Consider the following 27,557-nt stretch of genomic DNA (forward strand, 5'->3'; position numbering starts at 1 on the left):
CAACTATTACTATGAACATTTCTACAACTATTACTACTACTATTATTACTATTATTACTACAGCTACTATTATTACTACTATTATTACTACTGTTACTACTGCTACTATTATTATTAGTATTTGTCAATTTATACTAATTAATTTCTTCTGTGTATTCTTATTATTATTGTATATATACATTTTTATTTTTTTTCAAATTACTTACACCAGTAATTTATTGGGAATGATATTTTTTGCTATTCTTGATAATTTATCAACTTTATTTTTATGTCTTATTATTGATGAGAATTTTGTCGTTATTAATATTATTTTGTCATTATCATTATTATTATTATCATCGTTATTATTATTATTATCGGTCTTTAGATGTATATGACCACAGTGGTGGCGGTCCCTCCGGAGCTTCCTGTCCTCTTTATTATTGTTGTTGTTGTTGTTGTTATAATAATCAGTCTCTACATATATGACCACACTGGTGGCGGTCCTCTTTATTATTGTTGTTGTTGTTATAATAATCAGTCTCTACATATATGACCACACTGGTGGCGGTCCTCTTTATTATTGTTGTTGTTGTTATAATAATCAGTCTCTACATATATGACCACACTGGTGGCGGTCCCTCCGGAGCTTCCTGTCCTCCGGCTCTCTCTGCTGCCATCTTGCCGTCGCCGCTGGACTCTGCTCGGCTGCAGCTCCAGCCTCCAGTCGGGACGGAGCTCCGCGGAGTGAAGCAGCACAACCGGCAGCTCTCTTTTCGGCTCCTTCGCGCAGTGTTTTCTTTCTTTTTTCTTTCCGGCGTCGCGGGGCGGAAGCTGGAAGCTCCGGAGCTGCTCTTTCCCCCCTCACAGCGTCACGTCTCCGGCGAAGAGCTCCGAGCAAGGACCGGAGGATGAACCCGCCGTGTGCCCGCTGTGGGAAGATCGTCTACCCGACGGAGAAAGTCAGCTGCCTGGACAAGGTGCGCACTTTACCGGACACAAAAGCAACACACAAACAACACCACAACATAGAGAAACAACAAGTCTTCGTTTAATGCATCATATTCAGTAGCTCAGGTTAAAGTGAAACCAGGTGTGAGCGACATAAAAAAACCTAAAATATATTAAATATTAACATAAAATACAATTTCATCATCTCATGGTTTTATTAGGAGAAATAAGCAGTTTGATAAATACACTGTAAAAAGTACTGACTGTATTTATTGTTTTCTAACTTGACTTAAGCTTCATGTAAGTATAAAAATAAATTGCAATTTAGCACAGTGAATATAACCTAAATCTAATATATTACACTTGATAAATGCAATAATAAGCTAAGCTAACTATAATAAATATTGAACAGCCTGGATACTGTAAAAAGGCTTTTTGCCGCCAAGAAATGTTCAAAAATTTCCCGAAAATGTTGAAAATGTGGACATCAGAAGTTTCACAGTGAAAATATATATTTTTCTCCACATTTTCATTTTCAAACTTCAAAAATCTGTTTGACCCGCAGGACGACACGAGGGTTAAACTTACTTCAAGTTTTCTTGTAAAATTCAACTCAAAACAAGGTAATTTGAAGATTGTTTGACTCAACAAGATATTTAAGATGCGTCGTCTTAAAACAAGTCCCTCCATCTGCTGAAATGTCTCTTATTAAATGAATTTATCTTAAATCAAGTGGGATGAGACATGTTGACTAAAAATAAGACAAACAGACTTGGTAAGAGTTGGAGTTTTTGCAGTGCAGTCTTCGTCTTGTAACCAGTTCAAAGGAGTCATACGTGTCTTGGTGGCCTCTCTCTCCAGTCTCTTTCCTGTGACTCCTTTTTTTAAATCCTACTCTACTAGTGACGTTTCTTTCAGAAAAACAGAATCACCGTGAAACATCAACACACCTGTCCAGTGTTAAAGTTGTCTATACTAATCAGTGATGGGATGAATGTTGGGTGAAACAGGAGCATCTTTGTCTTTAAATGCTGCTTTGCAAAGAGAGGGTTGATTTCTCTGTTTGCATGGTAACACCTCCATAACGGTTGCTTGCATAATGCTGATAAATTATTAATTAATCTTCAGCAGTCTCATGCGTTCGCTGTCTGTCCTGTGAAGCATCAGATGACACAACAGCATGTCGGCTCCGCACACGATATTAGCCTCCATCTCCCACCATTAAAGATTCACAGGGGGGCGGCAAACGTGATACGCTGCTTTCTGTTCAAAGTGAGCTAAAAACATCCCAGTTCATGGTCTAACATCATCACCAGCGTGGGTCAGAAACGTGTAAACAGGACTGTGAACACCGGCAGGATTTGGACCAGGAAGCTGCCAAAAAACTGAGCTGAGGAAAGTGAAGAAGAGTGTGAGGATGACAGAAAGAAAGAATTCGTTTTGCCATCCAAGGACTTCCCTGCTGTCCTTTACAACAGCCCATTCAGTGAGACCTTTTGCAAAACCAGGCGTCGCTTCTTTCCCATCTCAGCTACAGCGGCTGAAAATAAAAGCGAGAAACAAAGGAGTTCTAAGTTTGGAGGATTTAGCTTTGAAATGTTTTATTTTTGCATGAAAATTCCCGCAGGATCTGCTGCGAAAATGACACTGAGTCAATTAGAGGCTGGAGAGAGAATCGTGTGGGAGGAGAAATGTTTCATCAGAGTTCCTTTTGCTGCCCTGGAAAGGTTGTCGGGAACAAGTTGTGAAAACGTGTTAACATCCCAGGGCTGTAGTATGACGCTAGATTAACATGTTAGCAGGTAGATTTAGCTAAAGGTTGGTACTAAAAGCCCCACAGTTAGTGAAATTAAGATGGTCTGAGGTCAGTGAATGTGTCTCAGTGACTGCAGCATAAAGACTCCTGGATCTAGAAGGTCCAGTCTCTGGTGGATCAGAACTCCTGGATAGAACTACAGCATGAAGAGGAACCTTCTTTGTAAAACTGTTCAAAGGTTTAGACCATGAGTGAACGTCCCTGCATGTGCAGCTTCAAGTTCTTAGTTGGACTGAGATGTGGGCTCTGACTTGGCCTCCAGAACTTTCACTTAGTTGTCTTTAAATCATTTCTGTGGAGCTTTGGCTGTTTACTTTGACTCATTGCCTTGTTGGAAAATTAATCTTCTCCCAAGTCTCAGTTGTCTACAAGCCTTCTGGGACCTGCTGCTGAGAAACAGCCCCTCCTTATGATGCTGCCACCACCATACTTATGATGGGGATATGTTTTTGTGATGGTTTTCAAACATAGTCTGATGACCTTAAAGCTCCATCCTGGTCTCCTCAGACCAAAGAACCTTCTTCCAGGTGTCTTCAGAGTCTCCACATGTCTTCTGGTGAACTCTAGTCCAGATTTAATTGGAGCTTTTTCCATCAGAGTCTTTCTCTTTGTCTCCATGAAGCTTTGACTGGTGAAGAACAGACAACAGTTGTTGGATGAAGAGTCTCTAACATCTCAGCTGCTGAAGCTGGAACTCTTTCAGAGGAGTCATAGAGTCTTGGTGGCCTCCCTCACTCGTCTCTTTCTTGTTACTCCTCCAGAGGAGTCAGAGGAGAACTCCTTCAAGTAGAAGTTTTCCCAAATCTTTAGTGTGTGTCATCAAGAATCCATTATCTGAATAATTTTCTAACTTCACTGTGGTTCTGCATTTTCACACATTGAAGTCTTTCACTGCAATTAAGTAGAGGATAAATATAGACGCCACATGATCATGCAGACACATAATTTAGTCACTTTCTAAGGATTTGAATAATCCTAATGCGGAACAGATGGAGGAGGATCTGAACTGGATTTTGAATCAGCAAATTGTTCTGACTTCTGTCATATTTTCATCTCAACAAATATCAGTTTACATGCATGAATTTGATGGAGAAGGAAGCCTGAAACCTCAAATTAGCTCATTGGATAAAAAACTGAACATCAATGAAACTGAAGGCATTAGACAACTAGAGACATAATGACTGAAAAAATAACTCTGTCTTGGAAATGAAGCTTAAAATGTTGTTTCTTCACCATCAAACTGCAGTAAACGATGTTCTATGAGACTTCTCTTGTAGTTTAGTCATGGGAATCGTGAATTTATGTTTCCCTCAAAACGTCAATGAGGAAGCAGTTTAGCTGTATAGAAATGTAAGTTTCTAGGAGAGGCGGTTGTTTATAACACAACTGAATCTCAACACTTATGTCCAAGCCATCTCCATGATGACCCAATAGCTCAATCTGCTGAAGACAACAATAAGATGTAGTCGAAAGCTTGAGAATAGTTTTTCATAAACGTGCTTCAGGCCTAATGTGGCCTAATACCCGTATATAACTGTGTGTTTGTTCAGAACTGGCACAAAGGATGCTTCCACTGCGAGGTTTGCAAGATGACCCTGAACATGAAGAACTACAAAGGCTACGACAAGAAGCCCTACTGCAACGCGTGAGTCCCCAATCTCTTCCTTAATGTAACACTCTAAACAACCTCATCAACCTTCTGATGTTTGTGCGTGTTTTACTGTGTAATACTGCGTTGTACTGTCATAATTGCAGTGTGCTTAATGTTTGTTTGTTCCGTCTATGGAAGTGTTTTTACATTTCTGAAGCGTCTCAGAGTGTAAACAACCTCCGCCGGCTGTAGCTGCTGAGTTATTTTGTGCCTCCGCTCGTATCTTGAAGGTTTTTTTAGCAGCGGTGGTTTTGGTGTCGGTCGGTTTCGGTGGTTTTGGTTTCGAGCCCGTCCCTGCTGGCTCTGCTGAATCTGTCACTTCGCTGCTAACACGCTCGGCTTGTTATTATCTGCACGGCTCGATGCACCACGCTGCCGTTTACTGCCTGGAGAAGATGTTTAGTTTGCATGTTTGGACCTTCACAGACACGGAATGAAAAACCCTCCAAGGAGGCAGAACTTTAAAGTGACGGATGACCGGAGTAAATTACAGCCTGTGATGGAAACCTCGGAGTGGTTGTTAAAGGGATGGCCCTGACCCCTGACCATGTTACTGATTATAATGGTGACAGTTTGAGAGCTTGTAGTTACCTGCAAGATCCGTGTTAGAGTTTACCCATGTTCCCTGAACGCCTCACATCCATCTGTTGACGCTACACTTTGCAGATGTTCTAGAAACTTTTCATGTCCGTTGTTAGATGCTACAATTTACTGGTGCTTCTAAAAAGCATCACCATCTGTGAAAATCATGAAAAAAGAGTTTAGATGTCAGATTTAGAGAAGTACTTTAGAGTTTTCTTCTAACTACGTCTGTCTGTTTCCTCGAATGACAGTAAATGCTTGAGGGGAACTGAACAGATTATTTCCTGTAGTTTTATCACAGAAAAGATCTTCTAAATCACAGTACTTCAGAGAGCAAAGTCTGACTTTGTCCACCTCGACTTCATGGCTCTACAGACACACAGACAGAAACAACCAACTTAAACGACCAACTTAATGACAGAGATGTTGGAGCAACCTGTGACCTTGTGAGGTTGAAAAGGTGTTTCCTTGGAGCTCGTCCAACACTTTGGCTTTGTCTCCTCCTGTAAACAAACGGCACTTAAAACCTGAACGCCGGCTGCAGCTGCTGGCATTTCCACTAAAGGTCTCGCTGTGAAGGGCTTTAATAGCACAGTCCTGTAATTCACACTCGCAATCAGGGAATATTTCTGTGTCTGTGGGTTTGTGGGCCACGAGTCCTGAAAAAACTGTCCTCAGAGACGACAACAAGCACCGTTTCTTCTGTCCTCTCCATGTTCTTCAACTTTAAATCCACCATGTTGACTAACAAAGCAAACCTTAATAGTTTAATTTCCGATGAGCTCATAGATCTGGAGTTATGTCCACCAGCTACAGTTTACTGATGTCCCTAAAACGCCTCACATCCACCAGTAAACGTTACATTTTAGAGACATTAAGGAACCCTTCTCATCCATTGATGTTCCTTAAATACCTTATTTTCAGAAGTTCCCTAAATGCCTCACATCCATCAACAGAGGCTACAGTTTACAGACTTTTCTAAATGCAGCATTACAATTTACTGATGATCCCTGAACGCCTCATGCCCATCAGTAGACACTAGAGTTTACTACGGGGTCTGTCAGTAATTTCACAGCTTTTAGTTTAGGCTTTGCTAGTTTGTGATGGACATTTGTGTTTATTTGATCATTTACTGCAATTAAAATGAATTTTATTTTGAAAATCTGAGATCCAACAAATGTTTTGATGGTAAACAAAGTAGGAAACCAGAGTGTGTGGATGGGATGCATTCAGATTGTTGCGGCTGGTCGGTTTGTTTCCTTTCTTAGACGTCCTGAAGGGTTCGGTGTCTCGTGTAGCGTTCAGGGTACAAACCAGCATCCTGTAATTAAAATGCTGCTTGTTTTGGCTGCTGTTGGTCTGTTTTTCCGTCTCCATTGTTGAACTCTGTTGAACAGAAACATCTGAGTTCAGTTCTGCTTCTTCTATGGGTTCTTTATAAAGCAGCAAAATCAGTACAATCTGATCTCCCTGATTTCATTTTAGTTGTTTTAAACGTTAGATGGAGTTAAGGGCGTTTTTTATCTTTGGATTTGTGTTGTATTTAAATAGAGAAGTGAGTGTTTAGGCCTCAAACAAAGTGATAAGTGCACTATACAAAAAAGCCCTGAACAAAAATGCTGAAAATCTGGCAGCATCACCAAAAAAATCACAGCCAAGTGACTGTGGTGCCTGAACTCAGCCAGGTGTGTCTGTAACATGAACAAAAGCAAATGAAAGTGAAACTAAACAGCAAAACAACACAGAAACAAAAGGACCACACACGACTTAAACTCCAGTTTTATGCCTCTTTGTGTGGACTTCGGTGCTTTTCTGAGATGAGTCATGTGACCTGGACGCAGGCCAATGGAAATACAGAAAAAGTGAATTAAATGTACAATGACGTTACGCGAATTATACAGACTGGTTCTGTATGAAGGGTAATATGAAAGCAACATCAGATGATGTGGATAGCACTGAGAAACAAAACACAGTGAGCATGACTAAACATTGACATAAACCAGGATGCAGACGTCATCAAAACAGCCTGAAAACAGAAGAAAGAGTTGAAATATGACATATCATGTTTACGTATATCATATGAAATATGAATTCCTTCCCTTTGCTAGTTTTCCTTTCTTTTTATTCTATCTTTTCCTTGTTTTCCTTTCATTTTATTATTTCCTTTTCTTTCCTTTCTTTGTTGTCCTTTCCTTGTTTTCCTTTCCTTCCCTTTGCGAGTTTTCCTTTCCTTTTTATTCTTTCCTTTCCTTGTTTTCTTTTCCTTTCATTTCCTTTCCTTTCCTTGAGGAGTGAGTTTTCTTTTCTTTTTTAAACTTTCTTTTCCTTGTTTCCCTTTGTGAGTTTTCCATTCCTTTTTATTCTTTCCTTTCCTTTCCTTTCCTTTCCTTTCCTTTCCTTTCCTTTCCTTTCCTTTCCTTTTCTTTCCTTTCCTTTCCTGTCCTTTCTTTCCTTGTTTTCCTTTCGTTCCCTTTGTGAGTTTTCCTTTCTTTTTAATCTTTCTTTTCCTTGTTTTCCTTTACTTTTTGAGTTTCCATTCCATTTTATTCTCCCCTCTCCTTTCCTTTCCTTGTTTTCCTTTCCTTCCCTTTGTGTGTTTTCCTTTCTTTTTAAACTTTCTTTTCCTTGTTTTCCTTTACTTTATGAGTTTCCATTCCTTTTTATTCTCCCCTTTCCTTTCCTTTCCTTTCCTTTCCTTGTTTTCCTTTCCTTCCCTTTGTGAGTTTTCCTTTCTTTTTATGCTTTACTTTCCTTGTCTTTGTGAATTTTCCGTTTTTTTCCTTTTCCTTTCCTTTTTATTCTTTCCTTTCCTTTCATTTTCTTTCCTTTCCTTTCCTTTCATTGTTTTCCTTTCCTTCCCTTTGTGAGTCTTCCTTTCTATTTAAATCTTTCCTTTCCATGTCTTTGTGAATTTTCTGTTCTTTTTTCCTTTCCTTTCCTTTTATTCTTTCCTTTCCTTTCCTTTTCTTTCCTTTTTAATTCTTTCCTTTGAGTCATTCCATGTCAATTCAACAAATGCTTGTTGCACCACTTTCTCAGATCCTCCCAAAAATTTTTTTGGGCTTTATTTGGGTAATTTTATGAACAAATGCAAAGTATTATGGTTATAAACATACAGTATAAGCAGTAATGATCTAATCTAATACCCATAGTCAGTCCAAACTTAATCCTCGCCTATGATTTTAGGGTTTTAAACTACTAAAAAAAGCAATTTATACTCCTTTTACATGGTCAGAATTTTTTCCCCTTCCAAAACTTTTACCCTTCTGGTGAGAAAAGTATAGAAATGAATGAAAATAAAAAAATACTGGACTGTGGAATTTCCCAAAATATCCTTATTATTTCATGGGCGACTTTATTTTGGGTTTTTCATGCCTCTATTTTAGGACTTATTCTTGTGAAAAGACATTGAAAGAATGAATTTTCTTCTTTACTAATGAAAGTTGCATAAGGTAAAAGTTTTAAAACATTAAAATAAAGCTTATTTATTGATTTATAGGCTGTTGAACTCAGGTGTAGACCCAAAATAGCCTAACTTTAGGCATTAAAAAGTGCATGTGGGATACATGGTACGCGGTTCAAATTTTTTTTGGAGGAACTAGTATGTGTGAAGTATGTGTGAACTTACTTTCATATTTGTTTCTTGTGCCAAAGATGAGCAACTGCTGAATCAATTTACTATACATTTTGATCCTCGTTTTTGTTTTTAGGAACCATTTACATGACCAACTAAAGATGAAAGATGAATCTGAAGCATCAGCATCGTAGTATAAGTTACAAAGGGCATATCTGAAGTTAATTATTATATAGACATTGTTTTTTCTTTCATACAGTAACTGAATAAGAAGAAATGGCATCACTCCCAGACTGCATTCTCAGGACAGCCTCGGTATCGTATTTGACTTATCAGCTGAATTTGAAGATTTGCAAGTGAAATTCATGCACCCAAAAGGTCCCAGCAAGAAGTTCACATGGCCTAGAAAGGATGACGTAGTGTGGGTGCCTACAGCCCACATCCTCTGTCCAATCACTGCTCCTTCAACACGCCGTGGTGGACAGTACCACATATCTGGTGCAGATGATGGCCTGATTTCAGAGAAATTCAAGCAGTTCAAAGGACAGAAATAGTGGTGTGATAAGTTGGGGACAAATTACATGTTTTACATGGGACCTAAGGCAATATAACTCATTTTAACTGCAATATATTAGTTAGAATTCCTAAAAAAACGCCTATAAAACATAGTGCATTTCTTGGTTAAATTGGCCATGAAGGATTCAAGAAACAATGTTGATACTTCAGATATCAATTATTCAGATGTTTATTGTTATACAGACAAAGTTTCATGTTTCTACTCCATGTCCCACATTGGTTTCTGTGCCAATATATGTATGGTGTTTTTCAGTCTGTTTCATAAATAGGCATCGTTTTGAGGTCTAAGGAGACTAGCTAGCTCTTGGATATTTTTAGGTTAGAGAGAACTTTTAAGGTACTTTGAGATTTTTATAACATATGAACCTTGTTACTTATTAAAATTTGTGAAAAAAATGCCTAAATTCTTGAAAAATGCCATTTTCGCCAAATTTTTAAATTGCCCTGTACCACAGAGAAATGGGTATATTCATTCCAAATTTTTTTTCCTGCTCTATTGTTAAGGTGTTTGAACCCTTCAGATCACTTGTAAGTCTATATCATCAGTCAGTTCCCAGTATTATCTTCCTAAATCAAGCCTTTCTACCTAACATATCAATTTCCGAGTGGAAAAATAGGGATTTAAATATTTTATAACTTAGCAAATAGCAATCATATGATGTTAAAACTTTGCAAGTAATCTATTCTTATGTTGGGATAGTTTAAAAAAAAGTTTGGAGATGATCAGAGGAGGTCATGCAACAAAATTTCCTCAGATTTGTTGAAATGAGATGGAATGACTCCTTTCCTCTCCTTTCCTTTCCTTGTTTTCCTTTCCTTGTTTTCCTTTCCTTCCCTCTGTGAGTTTTCCTTTCTTTCCATGCGTTACTTTCCTCGTTGTCCTTTCCTTCCTTCCTTTAAAGAAGCAGCAGAGAGGAAGCCTGCTGAAGCTCATTTCTGTTTAATTAAGTTATCTTTTATGCAGATTAGTAATAATCAAAGCCGGTTACGTAAGGCTGCTCACCAGCTGCTCACATGAAGACACATGAAGTGTGAAGGAGGTGGCCGGTTCCTGGCCTCCGCCGGTACCTTAGTGTGAGTCTACATGTGTCGATTGTGCTCGTCGTCTGCATGTTAATGAGAGTTTACCGGCTCGGATCGCTGCGACGATCAAGACACGCGCTTACGTAACTGCTGCCCACATAACCCAGATTACTCCGGTCGCTTTGTGCTCAGATTCAGCGGCAGGCGTAGAGAAAGCGCTGCTGGTTTGTGCCTCCGTTGTGCCAGAACAGAAGCAGATCTGCAGGATGTTTTACTGAGTGACTGCACAGGACGAGAGTTTGAAAAGCACAGCTCAGTCACAGAAGGACTTCAAACACTAAATATCACTGCTGACCTATTTTACAGCGAGACTGAAACGAAATAAAAATCTAGTCATATGTCAAAACGGGAGCTGTAATGAAATGCTTTGCTGCTTTCTAACTGATCCTGTTCAGTTCAATATTATTTTTTCTAATATTTTTTTAAAGTGCCGTTTAACAGATGTTCTTTTCCTTTCATCCATTCTCATCCTTTCCTTTCCTTTGTCTTTGTTTCCTTTGTTTTATACCCCTTTCTTCCCTTGTGTTCATTTTATTTTTCTTGGGCTCTTCTAAGTCCTTTCCTTTCCTTTCCTTTCCTTGCCTTTCCTAATTTTCCTCTCCTTCCCTTTGCAAGTTTTTTCCTTTCTTTTTTGTTCTTTCCTTTCTTTACCTTTCCTTTCCTTTCTCCTTGTTTCCTTTCCTTTGCGTTGTATTTTGCTTCATCAGTTTTAAACTTTTCCAGACTTTTTGTATAATTTGTTTTATCCTTTCCTTTCCTTTCCTTTCTTTTCCTTGTTTTCTTTTCCTTTCCTTTGCAAGTTTTCCTTTCCTTTTTATACTTTCCTTTCCTTTCTCCTTGTTTCCTTTCCTTTGCCTTGCATTTTGCTTCATCAGTTTTAAACTTTTCCAAACTTTTCATTGTTTTCTGTATAACTTTGGTGTTTTGACGCTCAGTTTGACGCTCACATTGAACATAGAAACAGGTGGCCGGTTGCTTCTATTACACAAACAAACATATTTATGTTCCACGGAGGGAAACCGAGCAGAGAGAGGAGGGAATGAGGATAAATCCTGAAGACAAAGAGAGACGAGAAACTTACGTAACCCTCCGTCTGATCTTTCACGCTTCGAGTCGGGAATCTGCTGAACGGAAGTCGAGTGGCAAAGACCGAGTTAAAGACGGTTTTTAAAAAATCAAACAAGCGGAGAGGAGACGAGGATGGAGGGATGATTGAAGAGGTTATGCATGAATGAGTGAAGAGAAAGACGAGGGCAGAAACAGTCGTCAGAAACCCTCAGCAGGCCGAGCTTCACTTCTGTTTCCGTCCTCCTTTTCTCTTCTTTTACTCTCCTTCCTCTACTATTAATCTTCCTCCTCCACTTTATTTGTCTTCCTTTTCCTGTCATCCTTTCTCTTGATTGTTCTTCCCTTTCCTTTCCTTTTTATATACATGTCTTTCCTTTCTCCTTGGTTCCTTTCCTCTCAGTATAATAAAGATCTAGTGTTCAGGTCTCCACAGTCTCTCTCCTCCTTCCTCCTAATAAAGATATAAACGTGAGACTCTCGACCTTACTCTTGTTTCGTACGTTGAAGTTGAAAATCTGATGATTCTTTCGATTTTTTCACTCTCTTCCTCTGATAAACGAGGGAATGTTGAACGTGGAAACGGCCGGTCTGAGCCGTGTGTCCTGAATTAAAGCAGAAAACCGTCAGAATGTGAGACAAAAGGAAGAGATTGTGTTTGATAAGGAGGAAGGACTGACAGGCCTGATTACAGCCACACGTCTGTTTGTCTTATTTTGGGAATATTGAGGGTGATTGCATAACAGACTGAGCTCTGTTTCCTACCGAGGATTCAGTGTGACGCCACTTTAACAAGCTTTAAAGAGATTCATTTTCAAATTATGGCGTCTGTTAATTTACATGTTGACTCCTGTTAAAGGAATCTAAAATCTTGCATCACTTCTTTCTGTTCTTTATGAGTTCTCAATCTGCCGTTAAATCCTCCCGGTGATAAAATCTCTTCCTTAAATAATCACAGCCTGAATTAACTCCCCTCGTTTGTCACGGCCTTTTATCAGCGCTGCCACCAGCACAAAAACCACGACGAGGCGTTCAGGAGCGTTAAACATCTGCAGCCGAAGTGAAGAAACCAAACTCCAAAACTTTTTCTGTTTTAGGTCTTTTTCATTTTTGAGCTTCTGAGGAACACGGTTGGAAAGAATTTAATGATTTTATTCCAGCCTTATTTTATTCTGGTACTAATTTAAAAAGAAAGCTTAAGAGTCAATTCAGTTTTGTCGGTTTGTCGGTTCGCAGCGTATCTTAACTTGGGCTGGACCGGAATATCCCGAATATCCGAATATTCGTATCCGGATATTAATTTTGGTATCCGAATATCCGAATATATTAACTGAAGACAAAACAAAGGCAAAATTTGGACCCGGGAGACCAGACGAACGGATACGAATATTTGAAAAATAAATAAATAAAAAATAAAATAAATGCAGCATGGCTCAGAAACAGTGAACAGAGGAGCAAGTAGTTGGAAGATACACTCAGCACGGTGAAACATCTTTCTACTGATGATGAGCAGAGACTCAAAACTGGACTGAATTTGTCCAAAATGACAAAAAAAACACTTTAAAAATGACTCAAATGGCCCACACTGACTCAAAAGTGGTCACTTTGAACTAGTTTAAAGTGATTTTGGACAGTTTTTGAGTTATTTTGGACAATTATTGAGTAAGTTTAGATGTTTTTTCATTGCTTTGGACAAATTTAGGGTCAATTTGGATAATTTTATGTTACTTTGGAAAAGTTTCAAATAGTTTAGAGACATGGAGAGGAAAATCCAACCTGCTGGATCACTAAAATAAAGTCAGCATCAGAAACAGTGAACAGAGGAGCAAGTAGTTGAAAGATACACTCAGCATGGTGAAACATCTTTCTACTGATGATGAACAGAGACTCAAAACTGGATTAAACTCGTCCAAAATGACAAAAATAATCTCCATAATGACTCAAAAATGGTCATTTTGAACTAATATAAAGTGATTTTGGACTGTTTTCAGTTACTCTGGACAATTCTGGAGTCAGTTTAGACATTTTTTCATTCCTTTGGACAAATTTTGGGTCAATTTGAACATATAGTGTTAAATATTTATTGTAAAAATGTAAATCTAAGCACCTGTAGTCTGTGAAGGCTCTGTTTTTTTAAATATTTTTTTTTTCATTCATGTAAGATCATTTTTGATGATTAACGGCAGCACGGTCTGGGTTTTTGACATGAGCTCAGTGAAGCTGTGATAAATAAAGCAGAGGACTGGTCCTTTCCTGGTTTCTTACCAAACAGTGCAGAGGAGGAGTAACGCTGTGATTCAGGTTTGTGGAGGCTGATGCTGCTGAACTGGGATCTAATGAGGAGGTGTGTGTCGGTGTTTGATCTCCCTTTCTGTTGCCAACTTTTACATTTTTTATCATTTTAGCTCAACTGTGGTTTAATACCTTTATTGTGGTTATCTTGTGTCTCTGTCATTTTGTTTAGATTACGGTTATTTAGCCTCTTTTAGTGGTAAGTTTGTCTCATTTAGTGGTAAATTCGTGTATTGTAGCGGTCATTTTGTCTCTTTTTGTGGTGATTTTGTCTCTTTTTATAGTTTTTTTTTCTGTTTTGGGTCATTTTGTCCAGTTTTTGTTGACGTTTTGTCTCTTTTGGGACATTTTTATTTGTCATTGTCTCTCTTTTTGAGGTTATTTTGTCCCTCTTTGTGGACACTGTCTATAGTAGGGTCATTTAGTCTGTTGTAGGGGTCATTTTGTCTTTTTGTGTGGATTTTTTTATCTATTTTGTGGGTCATTTTGTCAATTTCTGGAAATATTTTGTTTATTTTTTGCATCATTATGTCTATTTTGTGGACATTTTTGGTATTTTTGAATATTTTGTCTCCATTGTTGGTGATTTTGTCTCATTTTGTGGTCATTTTGTCACTTTTTGAGGTTATTTTGTCTCTCTTTATGGACATTTTGTCTATAGTAGGGTCATTTAGTCTGTTGTAGGGGTCATTTTGTCTTTTTGTGTGGATTTTTTATCTATTTTGTGGGTCATTTTGTCAATTTCTGGGAATATTTTGTTTATTTTTTGCATCATTATGTCTATTTTGTGGACATTTTTGGTATTTTTTGAATATTTTGTCTCCATTGTTGGTGATTTTGTCTCATTTTGTGGTCATTTAGTTTCTTTCAGTGGTCATTTTGTCTGTTGTGGAGGACATTTTGTCTGTTTTTGTGGATATTTTGTCTTTTTTGGTTATTTTGTCTATTTTGTGGGTCATTTTGACAGTTTTTGTGAACATTTTGTCTCTTCATTTATTCTATTGTGGGGTAATTTAGTCTGTTTTTGTGGATATTTTGTCTCTTTTTTGACCATTTTGGCTATTTTTGGGTCATTTAGTCTGTTTTTGTTCATATTTTGTTAATTTTTTTCTGTACAAAATCAGTGAGATGACAGTAAATTGCTTTAAAGAATTACGGTTAAAATGTTGCAGCTGCGGCAACCTTTAAAACTGGATGCTTTTGCACATTTCTGTTCAGTTTTTAGCGTGCAAACAAATGCGTGTTCGGTTGTGACAGCAGATGCAGGTTCGTGTCTTCCTGCGATGCTGTTGGACTGTGACGAAGTCCGACGGCAGCCAAGTGTGTCCTGAAGCCACACTGAGATTTTCATCAACGCCTAAGCAGGAAGATGGAGGGAAGCCAGACTTCCCAACACAGTTCATCTGCCTCGCTGTCGCTGATTCACCAGAAGAGCAGCAGCCATGTTGGCTCATGTCAGCAGGACGGCGAAGAAGCTCGTCTTCTGTCCGTGTGTTGTTTGTGTTGTTGTTGCTGCTTCTCGCTTTAGTTACTGTGACAACTGACAGGATGGGGAGTGAAACGTGGATGTATGACGGTCATTTAAAAAGTTTTCTGCCTCACCTGGAAAGAAGAGGATTAGACGTCTGCTATGAAGCATTATATCACAAAAACTCAAATATTTGAGGTCATTTCTTTGCAGATGACGCCCTGTAGTTACTGTGGCATGATGCTAGCAGGGCCTGAAACGTGGCCGTATGAGAGTCATTTCAAAAGCTCTTGTTCTCACCTGGAAACAAGCGCTGTGTCCTACGAAGCCTTACATTACAAAAACTGAAATGTTTGACGTCATTTCTTTGCAGATGATGCCCTTTCATTATCGTGACACGATACCTGCTAGAAGGGCATGAAACATGGATGTATGAGAGTCATTTAAAAAGTTTTTGGCTTCAACTGGAAACAAGATCTGTGTCCTATGCTGCCTTATATCAGAAGAACTCAAGTATTTGACGCAATTTCTTTGCCGATGACACCCTTTCGTTACTGTGACATGATACGTGCTAGTAGGGCTGGGCCATATGACGATAGATATGGTCTGGACGATAGAAAATGTCTATTGTTTTATGTGAAGATCCTATAGTTTACATCGCAGTGTTGCAAAGCACGCTTTACGTCAGTATTTTACGTCATAAACAGCTATGGAGGAAGACAGTGGACTCAACTCAGAACAATCTAAAAAACAAGATGACGAACAACCAGCTCAAACCGACGATCTTGTTCCTAAAAGAGGGGAACCTTCTGTCATATGGCGGTGGTTTGGATTTAAAAAGACCAACAAGGATCAGACTACCGTACTTTGTAAGGTATGCCGCTGCCCCGTCCCATTCATTCATTGAATTTACCAAAAATATGCTATATCGTGATGTGTATCATATCGGGATATAAAATTTTGGTCGTATGGCCCAGCCCTACCTGCTAGCAGGGCATGAAAAAGTTAAAAGTTTTTGGCCTTATAACAGAAAAACTCAGATGTTTGATGTCATTTCTTTGCGGACGACACCTTTCTTTACAAAAGGTTTGACTGACGTCTTGAGGATGGGGGACAATTTACTCATCCTCAAGATGTCAGTAAAACGGAGTGAACTGAACCAACAAATGTTAAAAATACTGGGGGGAAACATGGTGACTCTACATACTGTAGATATGTTATTATTTACATTTTCATTTGGTTCCATACTTGTCTCCTTCTGTTCAAACACTATGAATTTTAGCCCCATGACTGTCACTTACAGCTGAGTCATTAATGGCTTCAAAGTTCTGCTGATAAATGAAAAATATTTTGCTTTTTACAGAATCTCTTTAATCCAAACTGTGTATTTTTGACAAATTCTTAAATGAGACACAGAGTATTATTGATTTTTTTCCGTGTTCTCGTCGATCCTCTCTGTGTAAACACGGTCTGCAGTTCATCTGAAGAGTCTGAATTTTAGTCACATGACTGTTGGTCACAGCTGAGTCATGATTGGATTCACAGATCAGCTGATTAATGCAGATTTTTTTGCTTTTTACAGAATCTGGTCAGGGCAAATTATTTATTTCTTTTGCAATTTTTTCAGTAAACACTTAGAATAAAGCTTGTCTCCTCTGTGTTTAAACTCTGCCTCCAATTCACCTGAAAAGTCCCCGAGTTTTAGTCACATGCCTGTTGGTCACAATTAAAATAATCATAACTTCACAGTTCCATCATTTAGAGAAGAATTTTTATTTTTTCACAGAATCTTTTTAGTGCAAACGGTTTATTTTTAGAGATTTTTTTTCTGTAGAATAAAGCGAATCTGATAAAAAATTATAATGTTAAGCTTCATTCTGGTTAATTTTCTGAACCACACATGACACATATTAGTTTGTAGGACTGTCTGAAAGTTGAAAATCTGATGATTCATTCAGTTTTAACAGTTTCTGACTCTGATTAATGGTGTAGTTTTGTCTGTTTTTTTCTAAGATGACATTTATCGGCTTCAGGGTGAATTTTGTAAAGACGGTAAACATTATTCTGACGCCTCGATGAGCAACATGCTGCTGAAAGTTTTACACTTTTTTATCTGTGATGACCTGAATTTAAACATTTCCATCCTGGTGGGAAAGTTTAAACTAAAGCTGGACTTTAATAAAGCTCTTTTAGTCCGGTGACGCTGGAATTAGAGATTAGATCCAGAACGAGCCTCGAATAACGGCTGGGTTTTTGTCGCTGAGGTGCAGAGATGACGCAGCCGCTCTTTGTGTGTCTGGACGCTGATTGTGCGTCACAAATGCCACGGCGGCGTTCCAGACAATAGTAAGTCTAAATCCGTCTCCACGTTCCGCCCCTGAATGCATCGCGCCGCAAATGCGTGAATCAGAGAAAAGCAGGAAGTGTGTTTGGCTTTCACTGGCAGCGCTTTAAAGGACGCTGCTTTGTGCTCCGTGTGTTCCTGTGCTGTGTGTTTGAGGTTATATTTAGCTGTTCAGTTCGTTAAACAGCCGCTTTAATTAGTGTTTGTCTGACAGATTTGGATTTAAATGAACCTGATCTTCTGTGGCGACTTAGAAAAGCCTTAAAAAAACCCGTGAAAATCTGGCAGGAAAGGAGCCAAAAACACGTTCTATGAATGCTGGAATGTCGTCACTTCAAAAACTGCAGGAATTATGAAAATAAGAGCAAATATCTGTAGAATTAAAATGTTTAGAATCAATTAAAAAGTCCAATTTTACAGCCACGCAATATAAAGAACTAATTATTTGTAATAAAACAGATTTGTAAACATTATTTACAGTTTTTAAATTATTTTTATAATTCAAATTCTTGCAGTTCCAACATTATAAAAAACTAATTATAATTAATAATAATACAGATTTTTGATGTGGACATTGTTTGGAGTTTTTTCAGTTTTTAAAAATTATTTATTTAGTTTTTTTTAAATGTAAATATGTAATTTTTTTGTGTGCGATTATACTGATATTATCTGTAATTTAACAATAACAGTTAAATAACTGCAAATATCTGTAGAATAACTACATTTTTTGTAGATTATATCCAATTAAATAGTGTAATTTTAAAGGCAAAAATGGTGAAAATAACTGCAGCTGTCTGTGAAATAATTTATAAAATAATAATAATAAATAATATTAATATTATTTTTTGATGATTGCTTTTTTATTAATTGATTTATTTTCAACTGATGTAAATGCAGTAAATCTGTGTAACTGTACATTAAGAAATTATAAAAAAAGAAAAACAAACACTAAAAATCAAAACATTATTGACTGTTTTTCACACCTTCATAAACATCATTTTTCTTTTAAATAACACAGAATTAGATTTAAATGCAGTTAACAGTCTAATTTTACAGACAAACAGAATAGAAGAACAAATTACCGTTCATAATAATTCAAATATTTAATGTGAGCTTTATTTACAGTTTTGTTTTTTGTTTTTTTTTACATTTTTTTCTGTAATTTTACTTGTTTCCTGCAGTTTCACAAAAATAGGAAAACAAAATCCTTTGTCTTCCAGTGAATTAATAGAATTAACAGAAGTTTCAGGTTTATGCAAGTTCATGGTGAGAACTGTAGTGTGTGTGTGTGTGTGTGTGTGTGTGTGTGTGTGTGTGTGTGTGTGTGTTAAACGTCCCACAGAGCAGCTCTTTGTCTCTGAGGATCGAGTTGCAGCAAATGAACAAAGCATCGCTGGTTGCCGTTGGCGATGGCAGCAGGTGAACTGAAACTTTGGGCCCAAATTAGTTTCTGAGTTTGTGTTTGTGAGAAACAAAACTGAAGGACGGCGACTGCTTGGTTTCTCTAACGGACCGCTGTGTTTCCGTTTAACCACTGATGACCGAATCCCAACCTTCCCATGGAAGAGCCCTGCGAGAAAACAAATACTGTGGACACGTAGCTTTAGCTCTGATGCTAACAGCAACATGTTTTGCATTGAGGTGATCAGAAACTGTTTGTTGCACAATTTGCGAACAACCACGCTTCTGTCCAAGCTGACATCAGAAAGGTTTAAAAGAAAACTTCACGCCCATCAAGCTCCACACGTTCTCGTCTTCCTTCATTGTTCACCAAACTTTCTTAGCATCACTGAGTGCGTCCTATTTATCTTCCTCAGGTCTAGCAAACAGACTTTAGGTTCATTAGCACCACCTACTGGACTGGAGTGTTCATCAGTGTTACCGGTGTGACAGAAATGAGGGAACTGAGAAAAGTGCGATTAAATGCGTTATTTTTTCTGTAATTAATTAATCAAAATGTGGAAGATCCCTGGTTGACGTCCCGACATTCCCAGGATCTTTCTGCTTGGAGTTTGCATGTTCTCCTGTACATGTGTGGGTTTTCTCCGGCTTCCTTCCACAGTCTAAAAACATGGTGAAGTTAATTGGTAACTCTAAATCCGTAGGTGTGAATGTGCTTGTTTGTCTCTATGTGTAGTCCTGTGATAGACTTTTACCTGTCCAGGTGAACCTGCCTTCACCCTTCAGCTGGGATAGACTCCACCCCCCAAAGACACTAATGAGGATTAATGGATGGATATATCTAATCTACCACAAACATATAGAAAGACCACAGTAAGACGCAAAAAAACTACAAAAGGATATAAGACCAGCACAAAATATGTAAACAAAAAAATACCACAGCTTAAGCACACCAAAATATCCAGAGAAAGAACCCACACAAGATATAAAAGCACCACAAACAGATTAGTGAACTTTCAGCAACAATCCCTGCAGACCTCAGAGAGTTTTTTCTTCTCATGTGTAATAAAAATAGAAGTGAACCAAAAGGGAAGTGGAGCTGAATAGATCTACGTTCACCTTTAGAGACGAAAGGTCGACTAAGATCAGGAGAGTTAACGTTTATTTAAAGCTTTTCAATGGTTCATTGTTTCAGAAAACACTCAGACATTTCTCAGCCCTCGCTGTCAGAAAGGACTGAATGTTGATTTAAAACTTTCATCCTCATTCCACCTTTAAACCTGGAACTCTTCCCTGAAGCCACACAGGTTCTAAAGTTCTAATCTGTGATTTCTCTGCAGACATTACCCGAAGACGTCGTTCACCATCGTGGCCGACACTCCTGAGAACCTGAGACTGAGGCAGCAGAGCGAGCTGCAGAGCCAGGTGAGACCCAGACACACACCAGGGAGATGACATCATCTGTGACATCATCATGACAAACCGCCACAATAAGACACAAAAAACCTACAAAAATATTTAGCGAGAAAATTATGAAAAGATGCTAAAATGATGCTAAAATGTCACCAAAAAAATTCCAAAATCACCACAAAAGATGCAATAAATTACAATAAGATGCAAAACCAGCACAGAAGGATTTTTAAAACACTTCAAAAATAAACAAAATCACCACAGTAAGATGTAAAAATACCATAAAAATGTACAAAATCTAAACAAAAGCTACACAAAACTCCAAACAAAGCCACAGTAAGATGCAAAAAGTCACAAAATATTGATACAAAAAAAAACAATTAAACAAAAAATGTGACAAAAATGTACAAAATCACCACAAAAGATGCAAGAAACCGAACAAGATGGAAAAAACACAAAAATATTTTTTAAAAATTTATGAGCATGCAAAACCACAGTAAGATAGAAGACAAAAAGATGCAAAAACCACTAAAATATAAAAATAAAAACCTTAAAAAAAGACATCTAACCTCCACAAGATGCAAAAAAAACGCAAAATTACACAAAAATGTTGCAAAATATACAAAAACCACCAAAAAAGTTGCCAAAGCAAGCAAAAAGCAACTATCAAAAGATGTAAAAATCACAAAAATATTTAAAAATAAACTACACAAAGGCACCGAACCACCGCTATAAGATGCCAAAAAACACAACAATATATTTTAATTTTAATATTTAATATAATATTTTTACACAAAGACACCAAACCACCACAATAAGATGTGGCTGTCCTGTCTCCGCCCCTGTGGCAGCTCGTGGTGATGAAAACAAGCGCTCCTCCTGCTGCCATATGTCCTCATCAGAACCACAGATGTCCACTCAGCGGCGTCCCACCACGTTCACACCTTCATCCAGTCCGTCTTCTCCTGGAATATCTGAACTTCCAGTGTCCTAATGATCACCATTTATCAGAGCGCAAAACTATAGAAAAGAATAAAACATCAGATTTTCAGTTTTCTGGTTATCCTTGAATGCATCATGTGTGGTTTTGTCAGGAAAAAATACCCCGAAATAAGCTGAAAATGAGGATATTTGATGAAAAATGATTTTGTTCTGCAGTCATAAATTCACCAAAAGTAAAATAATGTGTTTCATGACACGAGTTAACAGCCAATATTATTTATTGTCTAAATTTTTAGACTAATTTAAATATTAAGACCCATGATATTATTTTTTAAGATAGATAGATAGATACTTTATTAATCTCCAAAGAGAAATTCACAGTTCCAGCAGCATGAAAGGATGAAAGGTAAGAAGAAAAAAAAACCATGAGAGCATGCAAGATACAAATAAGACTATAATAAAAATATAAACATCTAAGATCATTTATTCGGCTTTTTTGTGTCATTTTTGTCATTTTAGCATCTTTTTGTGTCGTTTTTGTCCCTTTGTGTCTTTCTGTGTCATACTAACAGAAGTCATTTCAGTCATTGTTCTGTTTCCATAGACTTGCAGGACTTTAAACTGCAGTGAAAATGAGCTAACACTGAGGAAAAACATCCAGAAACTGGGTTAATCTACCAGGAAGGCTAATTTTCCTCCCTTAAATACTCATGACTACATCAGTACACATGAAAATATGTAGATTTTCTGATCACTTTGGGAGGTTTTCTCTCTTTCATTCTTGATTTGTTGTCATTCTGAGATCTGAGGCGAACCTCCTGGCATCCAGTCCTCTGACGTCTCTTTGTGTTAGCTGATTAGAACACAATGACAGAGCGAGTGGACATCCGCTACACAGTGTGGGAAAAGCCCCATATGTTAGTGCTGACCTAGATGTGTCCATGGTGGATGTGACCATGTTAGCTAGCATCAGCCTCACAGCCAAACCAAAGCCGGATATTTAGCTAGCATCTGCCTCACAGCCAAACCATAGTCAGATATTTAGCTAGCATCGGCCTCACAGCCAAACCAAAACCAGATATTTAGCTAGCATCAGCCTCACAGCCAAACCAAAGCCAGATATTTAGCTAGCATCGGCCTCACAGCCAAACCAAAGCCAGATATTTAGCTAGCATCGGCCTCACAGCCAAACCAAAGCTAGATATTTAGCTAGCATCAGCCTCACAGCCAAACCAAAGCCAGATATTTAGCTAGCATCAGCCTCACAGCCAAACCAAAGCCAGATATTTAGCTAGCATCGGCCTCACAGCCAAACCAAAGCCAGATATTTAGCTAGCATCGGCCTCACAGCCAAACCAAAGCTAGATATTTAGCTAGCATCGGCCTCACAGCCAAACCAAAGCCGGATATTTAGCTAGCATCGGCCTCACAGCCAAACCAAAGCCGGATATTTAGCTAGCATCGGCCTCACAGCCAAACCAAAGCCGGATATTTAGCTAGCATCGGCCTCACAGCCAAACCAAAGCCGGATATTTAGCTAGCATCGGCCTCACAGCCAAACCAAAGCCGGATATTTAGCTAGCATCGGCCTCACAGCCAAACCAAAGCCGGATATTTAGCTAGCATCGGCCTCACAGCCAAACCAAAGCCGGATATTTAGCTAGCATCGGCCTCACAGCCAAACCAAAGCCGGATATTCAGCTAACATCGGCCTCACAGTCAAATCAAAGCTAGATATTTAGCTAGCATCAGCCTCACAGCCAAACCAAAGCTAGATATTTAGCTAACAGCCTCACAGTCAAACCAAAGCTAGATATTTAGCTAGCATCAGCCTCACAGCCAAACCAAAGCTAGATATTTAGCTAACATCAGCCTCACAGTCAAACCAAAGCTAGATATTTAGCTAGCATCGGCCTCACAGCCAAACCGAAGTCCCTTGGTTTGGCTGAATCCCTTTTTATTACACTTTAGTGCGTTAAAATCCATTTTTTTAACACTTTGGTGCATTAATATCCAGGTTTTTGACACTTTAGTTGGTTAATATGCAGATTTTTGAGACTTTAGAGCATAAATATCCATTTTTTTTGATACTTTAATGCATTTTTATACACATTTTTGACACTTTAGAGCATTAATATCCAGGTATTTAAGATTTTCTATGTTAATATCTAGGTTTTGAATAATATAACCTGGATAGTAAACCACATAAGTGTCAAAATTCTGGATAATGACGTAAAAAAGGCCAATAACCTAGGTTTAAATGCACAAAGCGTAAAAACACAGATATTAAAGCTAGAAAATTAACATTCCAAATGTCAATAAAGTGGATGTTAACATACAAAAGTGCCAAAGATACGACTGTCAACACATAAAACTGCCAATAGCAGATACTGAGGCACAAAACCTGGAACATTATTGTACAGGAGAGTCAAAACCTTGAGGTGAACACTGAGGAGAGAGTTGAAACGTGTGGACCCGTATGGTTTCAAACATTATCAGTCAGACAACCCAAATACATCCTTCCATCCCCCATCCTCCACCAGAGCTATGAAAACACCAAACCTTTGTCCGGCCTTCATACGTGTTGGTGTGAGCGAGGATTAGCTCGTTAGCCGACCACCGATGAGCGAGGCTTTAATCTGCTTGGAGCTGAGGATGGAGAGTCAGTGGATGAGTCATTTTTCTGCCGCTTCACACTTATATAATCGAGTTCTGATGACTGATAGCTGCCAGCAGGACGGCAGCAGCTCCAGACCTGCAGTGAAGGTCGAGCTCCATCCAAGGCAGCAGGATCACAGCTGGAAGTAACCGCTGCTTCACTGTTGTTGTTGTTGTTGATGTTTTTGATGTTGTTGATGTTGATGTTTTTGTTGTTGTTGTCATCTGGAGGCTGTGAGGTGTTGATTCTGCCAGCTGGGTGGAAGTGATGCAACAACGATGAGGAAATCCTGCCTCACTGTGGTCCAATATCTTGCTTAGTTCATTCGTATGAAGGTTTCTGATTTTATGTGGGTGTTAATATCTAACTTTATGACATTTTTTGTGGTAATATCTATGTTCTTGTGCATTTGTGTATTAATTTCTAGACTTTTGAGGCTTTCGTATCTGAATATCCAACTTTTCAACACTTCTCTGTGTTAATATCCAACTTTTGGACACTTTGGTGTGTGAATATCCAGGTTTTTGACACTTTTGTGCATTAGTATCCAGATTTTTGAGACTTTCGCATCTCAATATCCAGGTTATTGACATTTTAGTGTGTTAATATCTGAGTTTTTGAGACTTTTGTATCTTAATTTCCAATTTTTTTAAACAATTTTGTGCATTAGTATCCAGATTTTTGAGACTTTTGTATCTCAAAGTCCTTATTTTTGACCCTTTGGTGTGTTGATATCCAGCGTTTGAAGGCTTTTGTATGTTAATGTCCATGTTTTTGAGACATCCGCATCTTAATATCCAGGTTTTTGACACTTTGGTGTGTTGATATCCAAGTCATTGTCCTTTGGGGTCTTGATTTTTTTGGTTTCTGACACTTGTGTGTCAACATCCAGCTTACTGACAGCTTTTTATGTTATCATCCAGGTTTTTGACTCCTCTGTATGTTAATTTTCAGGGTTTCGATGCTTTTGAATGCTTACAGGTTTTTAGCATGTTTGTAGGTCAATCTCCAGGTTCTTGACAGTTTTCTGTGATAATATCTGCTGATAGGTTTAGTAAAATGGATTAAACTCAGTACTTGTGTCAGTAGACAGGACGTACTGTTGAATTCACAGCTACTCTTACAATGAGCAAATAACCATTAATCAGTGTGATAGGTTCTATTATAAGTCCACCTGAGGTTTGAAACAACCTTTTCCAATCACATCTCTGTGGGACACTGGAATAAAAGAGGCAGACATCCAATTCTACAGCAGAACTATCCTGCAGATCGCTGCTCACACTGCATGGAGTAATTACAGCATGTTTAACGGGGGTTTCACACGGTGGGGCGCTGATTGTAGCTGAGTGCTGTAATTATTTCCACATTCAAAGGTAAAATAAACCTTCAGATATCTTTAGACGCCGTCACGTTCCACCAGCCGGTAGCTGAGTTATCCAGTTAATGAGTTCATGAATGCAGCCTCTAACCTCTTTATGTGCTGCAATGCATTCTGGTCCGTCCTCTCTTCCTCTGGGTGGAATCTGTTCCACAAACTGTGGCTCCAGAGAGAAGCTTGTGCTTTGATTTTGAAGCAATGAAACTAAAATCTGGAGTTCAGCTCTTTAGTAAACACGCCAAATATAGAAGGAGTCACTCTGAGTGTAGCTGTGGAGGTTCAGCCAGCTGATTGCTGGCAAGGAAAATAAACTCAACATTACCTGTAGTTTACTCAACCTGCACCCTTATTAGCCTAAATATCCAGTTTATTACAATTTGGTTTGTTTGTATCCAGGTTGTTGACAGTTTTGTGTGTTAATATCAATGTCTTTGACGTTTTGGTGCATTCATGTCCAAGTTTTTGACTCTTTAGAGCGTTATTATCCAGGTTTTGTAGACTTTTTTGTCCTATTTTATTTCACTTTGGTGCGTTCATTTCCAGATTTTTCACAGTTTTCCTGTTAACACTGAGGTTTTTGGCACTTTTGTGCATTAATATCAAGGGTTGTGACACATAGGGGTGTTAGTATCCATGTTATTGCATTTTGGTTGGTTTATATCCATGTTGTTGACAGTTTCACGCATTAATATCAAAGTTTTTCTCATTTTGGTGCATTCATATCAAGATTTTTGTCACTTTGGAGCGTTAATGTCCAGGTTTTTGACCTTCTAGTGCATTATTGTCCAGGTTTCTGACAGTTTAATGCATTGATATCCAGGTTGTTGACACTTTTGGTGTTAATTTCAAGGGTTTGATATCTTCAGATGTTAAATATCCATGTTATTACACTTTGGTTTGTTAATATTCAGGTTTTTAAGTGTTTTAGTGCTTTCATATCCATGTCTTTGACACTTTAGAGCATTCATATCCAGGTTTGGAGACTTTTGTCTGCTAATACCAATTTTATTACACTTTGATGGATTACTATCCACAGTTTTAACACTTTTCTTGTTAATATCCAGGTTTATTAAACTTTAGCGTGTAGATATGGGTAGATGGATGGATGGATGGATAGACGTATACATCCATGGAGGTATCATTCCATGGATGGATGGAATAATATTTTCTATTTTAATGATACAGAAAGTATCAGAACTTTCCAACAGTCCTTGAACTACTCATCTGTATCCACCTCCATCCATCTATCCATCCATCCATCCATCCATCCATTCCTCATCCATCCATCCATCCATCCATCCATTCATTCACCATCCATCCATCCATCCATCCATCCCATCCATCCATCCATCCATTCATCCATCCATCCATCCATTCATCCATCCATCCATCCATCCATCCATCCATCCATCCATCCATCCATCATCCATCCAGCACTGAAACATTTCTTATAGTGAACTGAAACATTTTAGAAAAACTGTTTAAAACGTGTATCGGCTTAAGACACTGATGGATTATACCGACTAATGCCGTCTCTAATGGGTGACTTTAAGGGTGAATGTTCTTTTAATGTCACACATTTCTCTCCCTGTCGGTGTCCTGCAGGTGAAGTACAAGAAGGACTTTGAGGAGAGCAAAGGTCGAGGGTTCAGCATCGTCTCCGACACTCCGGAGATGCAAAGACTCAGAAAGACTCAGGAGCAGATCAGCAACGTACGTAGACCAGGACATGTGACGTGAAGTATGAAAGTGATGTATGTGAGGGTGCACTTTGGTCAGCGAGCACACACACAAACAAACACACAAACACAAACAAACGCACACAAACACACCATATGTCTGCTTCATGGAGCCTCCAGCGTTGATGACCACGGCGCTTTGAAGAGGAGCAGCTTCTCCATCCATGAGTGTAAGTGACCAACACTTTTTATTTATTTGAGGCAAAGCAGGTAATCTGATTACAAAGGATGCTCATTTTAGAAGGAAAACAGAGAGAAGAAATGTTTTTCTCATTTCACTGAGCAATAAAACCTGACAAGTCTCTAGACAAGTAAATAATGAAAAAGATGGAGGTCAAGATCCCCTTAACCCTCCTGTTGTTTTCATTTACGGGCACCAAAAATATTGTTTCCTTGTCTAAAAAAATCCAAAAATTCAGCAAAAAAAAATCCACAAATTTCTGAAAATTTGCAAAATCTTCAGGAAGAAAATTCCAATAATTCCTTAAAACTTTCATTTTTTAAAAAAATCCCCCAAATTTGTCAAGAAATTCTAGTAAATATTTTCAAAATAAATGAGTAAAATCTTTTGTAAAATCCTTAAAATATCTAAAGTGATTACATATATATCAGTAAAACTTCTAATATTTTCTTTAAGAACATTCAGA

At 38.2% G+C, this 27,557-nt stretch overlaps 1 protein-coding gene across 1 annotated transcript; it reads left to right on the forward strand.

The window, feature by feature from the left end:
- Positions 1 to 354: 354 nt before the first annotated feature.
- LOC110958186 (LIM zinc-binding domain-containing Nebulette-like) lies at positions 355 to 27,429 on the forward strand. The gene is made up of 4 exons (XM_051940601.1): positions 355 to 959; positions 4,297 to 4,391; positions 20,123 to 20,207; positions 26,777 to 27,429. Exons 1-4 carry the CDS (start codon positions 891 to 893, stop codon positions 26,909 to 26,911), a joined length of 384 nt encoding a protein of 127 aa, XP_051796561.1. The 5' UTR covers positions 355 to 890; the 3' UTR covers positions 26,912 to 27,429.
- Positions 27,430 to 27,557: the final 128 nt, after the last annotated feature.

The sequence above is a fragment of the Acanthochromis polyacanthus genome, chromosome 20 (assembly GCF_021347895.1).
Source record: "Acanthochromis polyacanthus isolate Apoly-LR-REF ecotype Palm Island chromosome 20, KAUST_Apoly_ChrSc, whole genome shotgun sequence".
Classification (NCBI taxonomy): Eukaryota; Metazoa; Chordata; class Actinopteri; family Pomacentridae; genus Acanthochromis; species Acanthochromis polyacanthus.

Coding starts and splice junctions, on each gene's coding strand:
- LOC110958186 (XM_051940601.1), top strand. CDS start 891: ATGAACCCGCCGTGTGCCCGCTGTGGGAAGATCGTCTACCCGACGGAG. Junction 4,392..20,122: donor AAGAAGCCCTACTGCAACGC/GTGAGTCCCCAA, acceptor ATTTCTCTGCAG/ACATTACCCGAAGACGTCGT. Junction 20,208..26,776: donor AGAGCGAGCTGCAGAGCCAG/GTGAGACCCAGA, acceptor GGTGTCCTGCAG/GTGAAGTACAAGAAGGACTT.